The sequence below is a fragment of the Amblyomma maculatum genome, chromosome 10 (genome assembly GCF_055883805.1).
Source record: "Amblyomma maculatum isolate TAMU_Amacu chromosome 10, ASM5588380v1, whole genome shotgun sequence".
In the NCBI taxonomy this organism is placed as follows: Eukaryota; Metazoa; Arthropoda; class Arachnida; order Ixodida; family Ixodidae; genus Amblyomma; species Amblyomma maculatum.
This window is the reverse complement of record NC_139353.1, coordinates 177708081-177723254: the sequence shown is the minus strand read 5'-3', so window position 1 is coordinate 177723254 and position 15174 is coordinate 177708081. Positions and strand designations below refer to the sequence as shown.

Below are 15174 nucleotides of genomic sequence, written 5' to 3'. Positions count from 1 at the left end.
CAGAAAGCTGGGATCATCTTGGGAACAGTGCAGGGAACAAGTGGTGAAAAGTGCTCACTCAAGTGATGCAACTAATGCACTAATGCAAAGCTTGCAGAAGCTTCAGCCAGCTTTAAGTCAAATAATCCGGTTACATTAAACCCCAGCTAAACTTTCAAAAGCTGGACACGCTGTTTGCAACTTCTGTACACGCATGACTTTGAAAAATTTGCCCTCAAACAAGCTCAGTGGCATTGAAGGGCACCTAAATGCCGAGCACGACATTTAGAATTCGGGTCCACTTAAAGCTTCTATAAACTTAAACCTAAAATCAATCATGGACGTATCCAAAATGTAACGCTCGAGTAATGTGTACAAAAGCAGCCAAGCTACTAAATGCCACAATGCCTTTCCACAGCTATCCAGCACAATGCAGTCTTACCTCCATGGCGACGAGGAGTGGCTGATATGTCACACGAGAACCTTTCTAGGTGTGCGTTCCCCCCACATGGACAGAAAAAGCAAACGGCAATCTGGCAATCCCCGTGGGGTGACCGGACGTGAAGAGGGGGAGACAGGTGTCGTTTAGCGACCTCAATCGCACTGGCTGCAGCCGCTTTCCCTCTCCCTCACCCCACTGCGTCTTCCTCCCTTGATCAAGAGGAAGGAGAGAAGGAGGGAGAGAAGCACAAGCCATGCAAGAGAGAGCCCCCGAGCTGACAAAAAATATTAGAGGCTGCATTCAATGCTGCACATTTTTTTTTCTTATAAATCGCTTCTTAGTCACATATGGAATAAACAGCATAATCTTGTTCTTAATTTATTTCAATGCTTCATTGTGCACAGAGAGTGCCTCCTCATTCATGTCAAACTAGCTGCACTAGGCTGCCGACTGTCCTAATAATTTTGTGTATCTCCGTTTTTCCTGCTCTAAGCATAGCAGCACAGAAGTAAAATGCACAGCCCTTACTTTATCCAGCTGGCTAGAAAAAAAAAAAAGAGAAAAATAAAACAGCACACATAAACCCATGCTCTTGTATTTTTCCAACCTCCGCATAGAGCCCCAAAAGAGAGAATGGTGCGCAGAAAAAAACGATGTGAGCTTCAATGTTATGGGGGTCATTTTAGCTCCGCCTTCCAGGATATGACATAGAAGTGTTCGTGGCTCGTGTCTGCAGCTCCTCTTGCAGAACCTTCTGTGCATAAAAATGCTTTATACAAACAGATCAAATATCAAAAATAAAGTGAGAAAGGTATCCATTACAGAGACCTAATTTGAGTAGCGCGGCCTTTCTCCTGGTTGTCTATTTTGTGACAGTGGCTGCTGTGAAGCAGTGCTCTAAGAAGCATATGTATTTTTTCAAGAACTCTAATGAACAGATGAGTAGCAGCCATCATAATCAGGTATTTCATTACATTTTTATTTGCCATGCCTTCAGAAAGGTACTTTCTTGGATAGACTGACTTCCTCCCATGCGAAAAGAAACAATGTCACAAGTGCACACGATTCATTCTTCCTGAGCTGTGAAAATGTGTCCGTTTACCTGCCAGATGAACTCATCATATCACAGTGAAGCACACAATAACAAAAGCCAGTGAACATAACAGTAAGGCTGCAGTGCAAGAATGAAACAAATTTACAGACTGAAACAAAATGCACAGGTATACCCACTACAAAGAATAGGCCTCTCTCCTATCTATCTAATTAACCTTGTCCTTTGCCAGCAGCAATCACTTGACACCCTCACCTCATCCAGCCACCTAACATTCTGCCGTCTCCTGCTACACTTTCCTTCCTTTGAAATCCACTCTGTCACCCTTATCCTCCACTCACATTACATGTCCTGTCCATGCCCATTTTGTCACCCCGATATCGACCAGAATGTTATTAACTCAGGTTTGTTGCTTAACCCACACTGCATACAACGTACACTTCTCGCAAAAATGCCGTGGAACTGAAAACCGAAGCCCAAGTGCCCATTCACAATTGGATAAGGAACACCGAGGTGAAACAATGGACGACACAACCGAGCATTCAACCTGTGAAGATGGATGATAGACCATTGACATCCTGTGATGGTTCAGTCTGTAGGAAACTATGGCCATGAAGGATGGTGCAGTGGAGAGCTCTAAAAATTTCAATTACATCGAGTTCTTTAAAATGCACCAGCATCGCAGCATACTCGCATGCCTAGCTTTCCGCTTCCGTCGAAAACGAGATTTGATCCTGCATCCTTGGATTCAGCTGTTAAGTAATGTAACCGCTCAGTTACTGCTGTGTGTGTTATCCTGAAAGCCTTCCACAAGTAGATATGCCTCTTCCATCTTCAGCACAAACAACAAGTATACCAAGATGGATACTACACCACACTAACCACGGACTGTACAGGACACGGTTGACTGCAGGTCGAGTGGCACCTTTATACTCTAGCGATGGTTATGATAATACACACAACTTGGACGTTTTACAATATAACTATAGCTTCCTAATACACACTGCCGCTGTTTAATTTAGACCCAATAAGGGGCCCTTCAAATCAGACCACTCACTCCACTTCGATACCAGAACTGAAACAGAACTGAAATGCAGAACCACAATACCTGCATATCCCATATGATGAGCTACATTACTTCCCATCCACCAATTGCGCATAGTTGCCCAGACACTGAGCAGCACCTTAATATTTTTTCTTTTTATGCAGTAGTGCGTCTCAATCAAATTTGGAACATATTGTGGAATAGCGCAAAAGAGACAAAGGACCGAGGAAAGAGAAGATGACACAGGCGCTATTTTCTCTTTCCTCAGTCCTTTGTCCCTTTTGCGCTATTCCACAATATGTACTACTTCCAACTCGCCCAATAAAGCGTAGTGTTAAATTTGGAATAACTGGATAAATATTGGGTCAAGCTCTGTTCGCTGACATGAAGAGTAAAGGACCACTTTTCATGACAACAAAATCTTTTCATCTCAGAATGAAATCTCCTGCTAATAGGCACCAGTTTAACATTTCACACACCTGAGTGATCTTCTCTTGTCACACTGAATCAATCATTTATCACACTGAATCAGTCATTTACCACACTGAATAATCATTTATGACAGCTGAGTGCACACACACACACGGCAAAACAGCAGTGCATTTTATTTCACATAATGACATCCTTGCCAATTTAACTACCACTCTGTTTTATTGGAAAGAGATTTTTGTAAAATTCCAAGGAGTGAGAGAGCCCCTCTTCTAATTAAGAGTGGGTTAATGGTTAGGGAAATATCTCAATGAAGCATATTAAGAAGCATTAACCAGCACCTAAGATAAAAAAAAAAGAAAAAAAGAAAGACCATTCCTTTTTACTATGGACAGACCAGGATGCCAGAAGAGACTAAAAGAGCAAGGTTTGGTAAACTAGGGCAAAGGTTCTCGAACTAATAACAATTTTCTTGGTAAACTAGGGCAAAGGTTCCCAAACTAATAACAATTTTCCAGTGGAGGATTTGTTGTTTTTGTTTTTTCAACACCCAGACATGCACACACCAAATTAGAGCTGACACTATCAGCTCTAACCACTGTGAACTATTCGTAATAAGTAACCTCTATTTCGACCAGCTTGCTGACACAAGAGTTGCAAAAAATATTACTGCATACCTACAAGCGTTGCACCCCCCCTAGCTCACCGTGGGATAAACGGGAGGCCTGCACACCACAGGATAAGGAATGCTGCCTCGGACTGAATCTTCACAACCCATCACAATCAATGCGGACAGCTGCTACAATTCCAATGAAACTTCCTTGCTGTTGCAAGTGCCACTACAAACAGCACGAGAAACAAGACCTCAGCGCTGCATGCAAAGTATTCCCAGCCAGCTTTCTGCCTCTTTACATGGCCCAATGATCTGCCCTTTGGGCTAGCCACACAGATCTGGAGAGAGCGCTGGGATTTGCTGGGGAAGATGGACGAATGGATGAGGAACGCGTTCTGATAACAAAAGAGAGGTTAGAGGATTGGTGGAAAAAGTCAAGAGAATAAAGAGAGGAAAAAAAGGGAGAGGGGCAGATACGGGCGAATTAGAAGCTAAAAATGGGGAAGAGATAAATATATTTCTTTTAATTTTTTGGCTAGGCGGCGCAAGCTGCCGTCCGATACAAAGGGCAGAGCCACTATCATCCATCCATCCATCTCCAAAGTATCAATGAGTGCGGCCTTTTTATGCCCTTTACAACCACATGGATTTTCAGCTGGAGATAAAGGGCCCCCCAACATGCATCTGGGGCAGTGAGCTCTCCACCTTATTTCCAGCTTAGTGTTGTGGTTTAGGACAACCGATGACCAACACATTGTGAATGCACAACTTGTCCTCTACATGTGGAAAACACCGGAAAGTGCTGCTGTTTTTTTTTGTGTGTGCGAGTGTGTGCACCACTGAGTGCACGAAGAAGGAAACTCTTTAATAACAGAGGTGCTACGAAGGCAAGCTCGTCATCACACAAAGAAGAAATGAAATCTTGTGCAACAGAATTACTCAAGTGCAAAGCATGTGAGAGGTGTGCTCTACCTGTGAGAAGTTTCTTTAAGAACCAAAGCTAGCTGCCCTGAACTAGCTAGTCGCGACACTGGACTTCAACCTGGCATGGGAACCAGTAAAGGTAACAACTGAGCTTAGCTGTTAAAACGATCAGCTGGTGCATCCCAAAACAGTCCACAAGGAGAGAATGTTAAGCACAAAGCTTCTGCTTCGACGAACACAACGGAGGTTTGCTCAATGATCGTAGCGACGAGATTTACCCCGCGGAATTCCCCGCTGCTTTTCGGCCGCGTCCTGCTTACACGATTCAAGTTTATGCCGCGGATATGCGGCCCATATCCTGAGTGGTATGCACTGAATCGATCGCAGAATCGTCAGGTGCTCCACGCTCGGGCGACTACATGCATACTGAGGGTCCTCGGCTGCTACAAGCCCCTACCTCCCATATCTGCTTTTATACGCAGGTGCACTTTTACTTGCTCTACTCGGATGCTCGACCGCGCCGAGTGCGCCTATCTGCAGGCGTCACCAGCACGGGCGAACCCGGCTATCTTCGAAGCCATAACAATTTATTGTACAGCAACCAGTCTGCGATCGAAATCAAAAACCCGATCGGCCAATCGCAAAAGTTTTAAGTGCACTCACAGAAGTAAGCTTTGCATAACGAACTTTCCTTAGCATGGAGGTGGACAGGTTCTGCAACATCAGCCGAAGCGAATTTAACGAAACCCAACGGCATCTGCGCATCGTTCGAGGCGATCGAAATCAAACTAATGACTGCAAAGTAATCGCTAAGCTGCGAAGCTACAGAGAAATCAACGGACGTTGATAACGCGCGTGAATCAGCACAATTATAGGCGCGGCCATCGCTTGACATGGAGAGTGCGGCAATATTTTTCCGTAGTCATGGAGCTGCCTTTAGGAACGTGCAATAGGATTTTCTTTCCCTTTTTTTTTTCTCCTCTCGCAACGAATACGTGGGCTCTTTGCGTAAGCAGCGAACAGGACGCGAAAGCGCGCCACGATCACGAGACTCAAGCCCGCGCTGCGAGCGGTCGTCCGGGTGGCGCCGCTGAAGACAGCCTGCTGATGCTGTAATATCGCCACAGGTAACAACGGCAAAGATTTGGAGTGTGTACCTTTGCAGCCATGGCGAGACTCCTCCGGTGGGTGGACACAAGTGACGAGAGGACAATTGGGTTCGACTTTGGGCAGGCTGTCGAGATCGCACGAACAAGGAGCATTTATCGGCGACGATCCAGTATCTCCAAGTATGCGTAGCTGATGGCGAGCAATCGGTGCACAGCAGGCGGCCTGCACGTGCTGATATAAAATCAGTGGCGTTGTTGTCTTTGCACACTTTTAAAAGAAGCGAAATCTTCTGCCGTGCACGCGATTGCTCCGGGGCTCCGACGACACGCTCGGGATCGCCGGAACCGGAACGCGTGCACGGTCACATGGCTATCGTGCGTGGCTACGGATGGCTACGGTGGCTAAAAGTGGATTGTTGCACTTTCGGTTTTGTTTTACAGAAAGTTATCAGCTTCAATATCAACATTTTCATGCTAGAGAAGCAACCAATGCTGCCAATCATTTCGGTAAAAAAAATGGCAAAGCTTCAATTCGGTCATCGCTAAAACGTGAGAAAAAAAAACGCTTTCTACAGAGTCTTGAATATTTGGGGGCTGGGATTTAAAAAGTTCCTATGCAAAATCTACTACCCCATTCCAGCTGAAATAACGTTCAAAAAGTAGCAAAATATCGTCTACATTATCTGATAAGTGATTCAACATCGGTACTTGCCTAGATTTTCCGAAATCGAGAAAAAACTGCTCTTGGCGGCGTGCACAATTTTCGCAGAAGAGAGTCGAAAAGCTATTTAGACATGATAAGTCATCTGTCGAGCAGTGAGACAAGCTCCATTCATTCATTCATAAACCTTTATTCATGAGGATGACCTGAGGCCTAGAGGGGAAGGGGGTGGGTTAGGTGAGGTAGAGGGCGCCAGACTCCGACATGAAGTCTAGCAGGGCACTAAGCTTGCGCTTGGCGTTGGTATTGGGGGCTGTCCAGTCTTCGTAACTCTGAATGTGGTGAGCAGATGTGTAGCGTACGCGGAGGCCAGCCGTGCCAGGACAGGTCCAGACCAAGTGCTGCAAGTCAACGGAGTCAGCAGGGCAGTTGGGGCAGCTGATCTTGGTTTGGCGCCATTGACTCAGGATATCCGGTGTGTACGCTGCACCGGCTCGCGCCTTGCGAGTTAGAACTTGGGCTGAACGAGAGAGGCCGGAAGTGATCGGAGGAGTAATACCGGGAACAAGGTCCCGCAACAAACCCCTCCGCTCATGTTTAAGCCGCGTGATGACAGAGTCCGGTATGGTGAAGGAGACGGGAGAACAGTAAGAGTGGTCCGAATTGGACGGGCCCACATCAAGGCTATGCCGGCGGTCTTCCTCTAGCTGCAAGCCAGTGGCCTCGTGGGCCATTCTGTTCCCAGTTCCTTGTGCGTGATGTCCAGGTGTCCAATGAATTCGTACCGAGACTTGTGAGGTCTCTCGCAGGTATCGGCAGCGCTCTTTGATGCTGTGTTGTACTGAGGTCTTGTAAGAACGGGCTTGCAGGGTTTGTATAGCCTCTTGACTGTCGGTGTAGATGTGGATGAAACGATCTGTTCCTTTGGTGAAGGGCCTCGTCGATGGCTGTTAATTCGAGTTCAGTTGCGGACCAGTACCTGCGACCACTGTGGCTAGTAGCGTGCAGCTGTGAACCCTCTTGGTAGTAAGCGGTGGTTGCAAACGTGATGCCGGTGTCATCGTCATGATATAGGGCGGCGTCGGTATAAATGCGGAGACCGATGTGCTGGTCTTGTGTATTAATTATGTGGCGTTGTCGGTGATCTCTTCCTGGCCCTTTGGTGTTGGTTGGAAGGGGTTTTGGATCTGTTACCAATGTTTCTGTCGATGGTGCTGTAAGGTGGTCCAATATGGGCAAGTGTAGGTTAGCTTCGTCAAAGATTCGAGTGAGGAGGCGATGCCCGTTGGGTGTGTGACGATATTAACCTCTGGATTAACCATGGGAGCGATGCGAGTACGGAGGAACGCCTGCAAGCAGCGATCGACATCATTGTCGATTACGCGGCTAAAAGGGGACTTTCGTGCTCCCCGCATAAATCTGAGTTGTTCGTTTATAACCCAAAGTACCTCCGCTGCAAGAATAGCGGGGAGTTTCATATTCAGGTGGAGGGCAAACCGGTGCCAAAAGTAGATCAGATCAGGATTTTGGGGATGGTCATTCAATCCCACGGTCACAACAGAGAGGTCCTGAAAAAATTAGAAAGTTACGCAATGCAAACCCTCGGGCTCTTGAGGAGGGTCGCCACTAAAGGAAGAGGCCTCAAGGAGAGAAATTTACTAAAACTAATCCAGGTAGAACGAAAGGAAGAAGATAGTTTGCACGGTATAAAAAAAGAACCGAACAAGGGTAAATAGGGTACGCCTCAGGTCGCAGATGAGCCAACGTTTCGACAAGTGGACTTGTCTTCGTCTGGGCAAAACTAATCCAGGCATACGTAATAAGCAGAATCAGTTACGCCACGCCCTACCTGGACATCAAGGCCAGCGAAAAAGAGAAGTTAGACTGCCTGATTCGAAGATGCGTTAAGAAGGCGCTAGGACTGCTCATGGGTACCTCGAGCGAACGACTGCTCGAACTCGGGGTGCATAACACGTGGGCAGAATTGGCGGAGGCAGTGCGGGTCTCCCAATTAGAGAGACTAAGCACGACCGAGACGGGCAGGGTAATCCTTGCAAAAGTAGGCCTCAACTCAGACAGGGGAGTTCAAAAAAAAGTCACAATAGTGAAATCAGGAATGCCTTGGTAGTCCCCCCTTCCCTAGGAATATGTATCCAGAATTTAATGTCGATGGATGGATGTATGGACTAAACTTTAATGTCCAACAGATAAGGTGATCTACCCAGCCCCCGACACGCAGGTCAAGGGGCGGGTGCCGCCGCCTCAGAGGCAGGCCGGGAGGTCTTGGGTCCTAGCAGCCTCTTCAGCCAGTTGGACGAGTAGGAGCTGGAGCTAAGGGTCCGAGCTGCGCAGCAGGGTCTCCCAGGTGTCTCTACAGCCTATATTGTTCGTCCTCCTGGGAGAATACGGGCATTCCCATATTATGTGGTCGAGGGTCCCTCTCGCCCCACAAAGATTGCACTTGTCACTCCTAGCCTCAGGGAACATGTGGTTCGCCATAACCGGGTGCGGATATGTATAAGTTTGCAGTCGCCTCCACGCCACTGCTTGTCTGCTGTTTAATTTTGGGTCTGGTGGGGGTACCAGTCTACGATCCAATCTGTAATGCTGCGTGATCTCCCCATATTTTATCAAGCGCTCTCCGCTTCCTCGGTCATCAAGTGGCCCTGTAGCGGCTCGGCGGTAGAGATCTCGAGCCAGCTTGTGGGCCGCCTCGTTGCCGGGGACGGCTTCGTGCGCAGGAGTCCGAATTATTTGAATTTTCCTATCCAACTTTTTCTGGCCTAGGATTCTGGCTGCTAAGGGCGAGATCCTGCCCTTGCTAAAATTTTGTATGGTAGTTTTGCTGTCACTGATGACAAACTTCGCTTCCGTTCCGACGCAAGCTAACGCGATCGCAGTTTCCTCGGCTATTTCTATGCTCCGCCCGCGCAAAGTGGCAGCTGTCACGGGATTGCTCCGGCCGCTGACGACCGTTGCTACCGTGAAACTGCCACCACCTCCCGCCGCGTCTACATAGGCCACTTCATGTTCCGAAATTTCGCCGAATCTAATTTCTAATGCTTCGGCTCGTTTTTTCCTCCTGTCTTTGTTATATTCCGGGTGCATGTTTTTTGGCAGCGGGGGAATCACCAAATTTTGTCTGACTTCTCTAGCTACCTCCACCTTGACCGTGGGACCCCTATCCGGATTTATTCCAACTTTCGTCAAAATGATTCTTCCTGTCTTCGTGGTGCTAAGTCTCTCAATTTGAGAGGTTCGCGCCGCTTCCGCAAGTTCTGCCCATGTGTTGTGGACCCCTAGAGCCATCAATCTCTCTGTGGATGTGCATATGAGCAGTCCCAGCGCTCTTTTCACGCATTTTCTAATTAGTGACTCAATTTTTTCTTTTTCCACCACTTTCAAATCTAGATACGGCGTTGCGTAGCTCACTCGGCTGAAGATGTAGGCCTGTATCAGTTTCATCAAATTTTTTTCCTTTAACCCTCGGCCTCTGTTGGCCACCCGCCTAATTAGGCTCAGGGTCTGCATCGCGTGATTCTCCAGCCTCTTGATGGTCTCGCCATTATGTCCGTGTGACTGGAGAATCAAGCCCAAGATTCTGATTTGCTCGACTATTGGTACCTCGTTACCCGCCACTTTAATTTTGATCTCCGACGGTGCCTTGCACCTTAAGTGCTTCGGATTGTATATCAACAATTCTGATTTCTGCGGCGAGCACGCTAGGCCTCTCTCTGCCGCGTAATCGACTATAATGTCGGTGGCGGCTTGGAGCAGGTTTTCGACGCACGAATCACTTCCCCGGTTGACCCAAAGGGTGATATCATCCGCATATATACTAAATTTTAATTCTTCGAGCTTTGCCAATTGCTCGGGGAGTTCCCTCATAGCCACGTTGAAGAGTAGGGGGGACAGCACTGATCCCTGGAGCGTACCCTTACTCCCTAGCTCTATTGCGGGGGATTCCAACGTCTGGAACTTCATGCAGGCCGTTCTACCCGTCGGAAAGTCCCTGATGTACCGATATGTCCTGGTACCTACATTAATCTTGTTCAGCCCTTCCAGGACCGCCTCATGTTTTACGTTGTCGAAAGCCTTCATGAGGTCGAGCCCCAAAATTGCTTTCGCATCTTTAGACTTTGAGTCTATTATGTCATGTTTGATTTGGAGCATGACGTCCTGCGTACACAAGTGAGGACGGAACCCGACCATCTCATGTGGCCACAGATCACCCTGCTCCATGAAACTCATCAGTCTGGTCTGGACGACGTGCTCCATCAATTTCCCCACGCATGAGGTTAAGGAAATTGGTCGTAAATTTGCTAGTTGAGGAGGCTTCTCTGGTTTCGGTATTAAAATAATGCTTGCCGTCTTCCACTGTTGTGGGAGCTCGCCTTTTTCCCAACATTCCTGCATATACTCCGTTAGATACCTAATGGAGTCATCATCTAGGTTCCTGAGCATTTTGTTCGTTACTCCGTCAGGGCCTGGAGCCGACTTCGTTTTAAGTCTTACAATCTCCGCCCTCCCTTCCGCTTCTGTGATGGGAGCGTCCAGCGCCTCATTAGGCGCTCCACTATAGTCAGGAAGTGGGGTTCGTGAAGTTTCCCCCACATACATCTCAATTAATTTGTTCATGAAATCATCATCGTTCCCTTCGAAAGCGTGCCTCACTTTTGCCAATCTTATACCAGATTGCGTCTTCGAGTTGTCTGGGTCCAACAAGTGCCGGAGGAAGCTCCACGTCTTGGAGAGGTTCATGCTCCCCTCCATTTCGTCACACTTGTTGTCCCAATTTTGTTCGCATAATTTGAAAGTATAGTCTTCAATTTCCTTATTATGTCGCGCAATCCTTCTTCTGAGGTTGCGGTTCCATTTCTGCTTTTTGAGGCGACGCTCCATGCTCTGCTTAGCTTCCCACATATGCAGAAGACGGCTGTCCGCAATCTCCGGGGCGTTATCACCTTCGAGCAATTTTGTTGCCTCTCTAACGTCCGATTTGAGCGCCGTCGCCCATTCCTCGATGCTTCTGATGGGCTCTAGTTCCTGAGTCCTCCTGATGTCTCTAAATTCATCCCACTCAACGACGGCCGGCGCGCGAGCCCGGCGCGTTTTAACGCCTTTCCTCAGCGTGGAGACAATTATGTAGTGGTCGCTGCCAAAATTTTGATCCGAATTATGCCATTCTAGACCTTTTACGTTTTTCGAGAATGTTAGGTCTGGGGATGTATCCTTACTGACGCTATTGCCCACCCTCGTTGGGCTCTCGGGGTCCGTGTGCAAAGTGAGCCATAGGTCATGCGTATCCTCCCACAGCTGTCTACCTTTTGGGCACGGGTGCGGGTACCCCCATTCCTGGTGATGTGCAAAGGAAGTAGTCTATGTTGATGCGGCAAGTGGCAGAACAGGTGCGGCGGTAGCTTCGGTAGTCGATGGCCGAGGGGCACCGGTATCCGCAGCAGCCATCAGAGGCCGCAACATAGAGACTGCGGAGGAAGTTGCGATAGCGATAGCTTGCGTAGGAACAGAAGCCAAGCTCATAATTAGCGACAGCAAAACTGCCATTCAAAATTTTGGGAAGGGGAGGATATCGCCGGAGGCGGCCAAAATCCTCACCCAAAGAACAATAAATAGGAAAATTCAGTTAATTTGGACACCCGCTCACGCTGCCGTCCCTGGTAACGGGGAGGCTCACAAGCTAGCCCGAGCTCTCTACTTCCGGGTAGCCGTCGAGCCCCCCGAACACTGGGCATACGACGAGCGTCTACAAAATTACGGGGAAATCATCGACCATTATAAATTGGGACGTAGACTGGTACCCCCGCCAGATGTTAGACTAAATAATAGAGAAGCTGTTGCGTGGAGGCGGCTACAAACTAATACGTTCATGAACCCGGTCTGGGCGTTTCACGCGCTACCAGACCTTAGGGACAATGATCTCTGCAAACACTGTGGGGCGAGAGGGACCCTCGAACACATAATTTGGGAGTGCCCACAATCTCCAGGGATAGGGCAAAATATTACAAGTAGAGAAGCCTGGGATACCCTGCTGCGAAGCGCGGACCCTGCGATCCAACATCGCACCGTCCATCTGGCGGAAGAGGCCGCAAGAAGCCAAGGGCTACCTGCCAGCCTCTAATCCGCGGGCGCACGACTCCCCGTTTCCGATGGAATTAAAAGTTGTACAACCAACCAATCCCGACCCTTGGCGCGCTTGCCTCGCTGCCCGACAGATGACGCATCATGTCAAAATAGCTTTTCGACTCTCTTCTGCGAAAATTGTGCCAGCCGCCGAGAGCAGTTTTTTCTTGATTTCGGAAAATCTAGGCAAGTACCGATGTTGAATCACTTATCAGATAACGTAGACGATATTTTGCTACTTTGTGAACATTATTTCAGCTCGAATGGGGCAGTAGATTTTGCATAGGAATGTTTTAAATTCCAGCCCCCAAATATTCAAGACCCTGTATTTTGACATAGAAAGGTATTCACACTGTTGCGTTTCCAGCTTCACTGAGACCAACCGAATGAGTAATGCTTTTGCGATCATGGTTATGACTGATATTGTTGTAGTCCAGAGTGTGGAACCACAACCGAAACTGAACATGAAACCGAAAGTGAGCTGGTATTTTTGTTTATGCCAGCAACCGAAATAGAAAAAAAAATGATCAAGTATATGCTGGTGTTTTCCCCTGCTTTGGAACCAAACAAGAGTAGCAGCAACGTTTGAGCGCTTGTTGAAGCCGTTCCCAAGAGCTTCGATATGCGACTGAGCTCAACTTCAGATGCACCACGCCATAATATTGTTACGGGGTAGTTCAGCTTGGAGCAGAGGGCGGACACGGAAGACAAGGCTTTCAGACAACAGACGTCTTCTGCAGGCACCAGCCGACACTGCTCGAACGTCGTCTTCTCCGAAACTCACGAGAATTTTCTTCCTTCCTTATGCGCATATCAGTGCATGCACCGCCTAATGTAACATTACCCCGCCGGCTGAAAAGCACCGTCCCGGTGCGTACTAGCGTCCAAACCAGGTTCCGTGTAGCACAGCTTGAGGCGTGCAACATGGACCGTCTCGGTGCGTGGTGCAGAGGTATGGCGTGCGGGATGCAAGGGCGCAATTTCGTATGTCACTGGAGTCACAATTGTCGCAAAATACGGTAGGGTCCTGTATACCGGGGCAAAGTTTTTCCGAGAGGCCAACGCGGCGAGCTGGGGTCCAAAGCAGCACAAGAGAGCCGCAAGAATATTGGGTGTTGCGATGACAGAACTCATAGCGACGTTTCTGGGAGTGCTAGGGGGCTGCGAGTCGGTTGCGAGCAACAACGCGGGCAGCATCAGCTCGGACTATGGCGTCACGAGCATATGAGCTGGCAGTGGTGACAGACGGGAGCAGGCTGTCAAAATGAAGCAGAGGTTCAGGGCCGTATAGAAGATAGAAGGGGGAGTAGCCTGTGTGTCGTGATGCGACGAATTGTATGCGAATGTCACAAATGGCAGCATTATGTCCCAGACGCGGTGGCCATCAGAAACGTACATAGACAACATGTCAGTCAGTGTACGGTTAAGGCGTTCGGTAAGCCCGTTCGTCTGTGGATGGTAGGCAGTCATGAAAGAATGGCGAACTTGCATAACCGTAGGATCTCTTCGTCTATATGAGCAAGAAAGCAACGGTCACGGTCGGTGAGCAGTTGGTGAGGAACTCCATGGACGAGTATAACGTCGTTGAGGAGGAAAGCAGCGACATCAGTAGCACAATTGGTTGGTATTGCTCGTGTGACCGCGTAGCGTGTGGTGTAATCAGTGGTTACTGCAATCCATTTGTTCCCCGATGCGGACGGTGGAAAAGGCCCTAGAAGATCCAGACCCACTCGAGAAAATGGGTCTATGGGGATGTCGATCGGCTGCAGAAGTCCAGTTGGTAAAACTGATGGCTTTTTCCGGCGTTGACAGCGGTCACAAGCAGCCACGTAGCGGCGGACTGCGCGGTATAGGCCTGGCCAAAAGAACCGACGGCGCACACTGTCGTATGTGCGAGAGACGCCTAGATGACCCGCTGTAGGAACGTCGTGAAGCTTTTGAAGGATGGCTGTGCGTAGGTGCTGAGGGACTACTAGTAGAAGGTCGGGGCGCTGAGGCGATTGATAATTTCGTGAAGCTGAGGGTCCTGGTGTGCTCACGGCGAATGTTGGAAAAGTCAGAAATAGAGAGCACGCTAGCGTCATTGTCACATTCAAGTTGACTTGGCGGGTCGACTTGATTACGGGACAGACAATCGGCGTCTCGATGCAACTGGCCAGACTACTGAAAAATAGTACTCCTGAAGGCGCAATGCCCAACGTCCAAGGCGACGGTCTTTGAGTGTAGAAAGGCAACACAATGCGTGGTGGTCAGTGACTACTGCGAATGGCCGCCCATACAATTAAGGGCGGAACATCGTAATGGCCCAAACTAGGGCTAAGCACTCACGTTCAGTGATGGAATAATTCTGTTCGGCCGCAGAGAGGAGTCGGCTGGCATAGGCGATGACGCGAGGGGAACAGAGCTGACGTTGTGCGAGAACGGCACTGATTCCATAGCCACTTGCGTCGGTGCGTACTTCTGTGGACGCTGACGGATTGAAGTGATCTAAGGTGGGCAATAAGAGCGACGAAGGCGGCTGATTGTTCGTGGCCCCAGGAAAAGGAGACCTCTTTTTTCAGAAGTTGCGTGAGCTGGCGGGTGATTTCCGCGAAGTTTGGTACAAATCGCCGGAAATAGCAGTAAAGTCCGAGGAAGCTATGCACGTCGCTGCTAGATTTCGGTATAGGGAAATCCCTTACAGCGCGAATTTTTTCGGGGTCCGGCTGGATGCCTTGAGTGTTGACTAAATGTCCTAGGACTTTGAGTTCCCGGCGACCAAAGCTACACTAATTGGAGTT

General features: G+C 48.7%; 1 protein-coding gene across 2 annotated transcripts in view; it reads right to left on the bottom strand.

Annotated features, from left to right (window-relative positions):
• LOC146178008 (cytosol aminopeptidase-like) overlaps nt 1-5949 on the bottom strand; it is a 70509-nt gene extending 64560 nt beyond the window's left edge. The window contains exon 1 of one of the 2 annotated variants that reach the window (XM_084580702.1): nt 5641-5949. In XM_084580702.1, the coding sequence (XP_084436828.1) occupies nt 5641-5745 (105 nt within the window). In that variant the 5' untranslated portion in view covers nt 5746-5949. Of the gene's footprint in view, nt 1-421; nt 570-5640 lie in introns of those variants that run through there. The other variant, XM_084580703.1, reaches the window with a different exon arrangement.
• Between the last annotated feature and the right edge of the window lie 9225 nt (nt 5950-15174).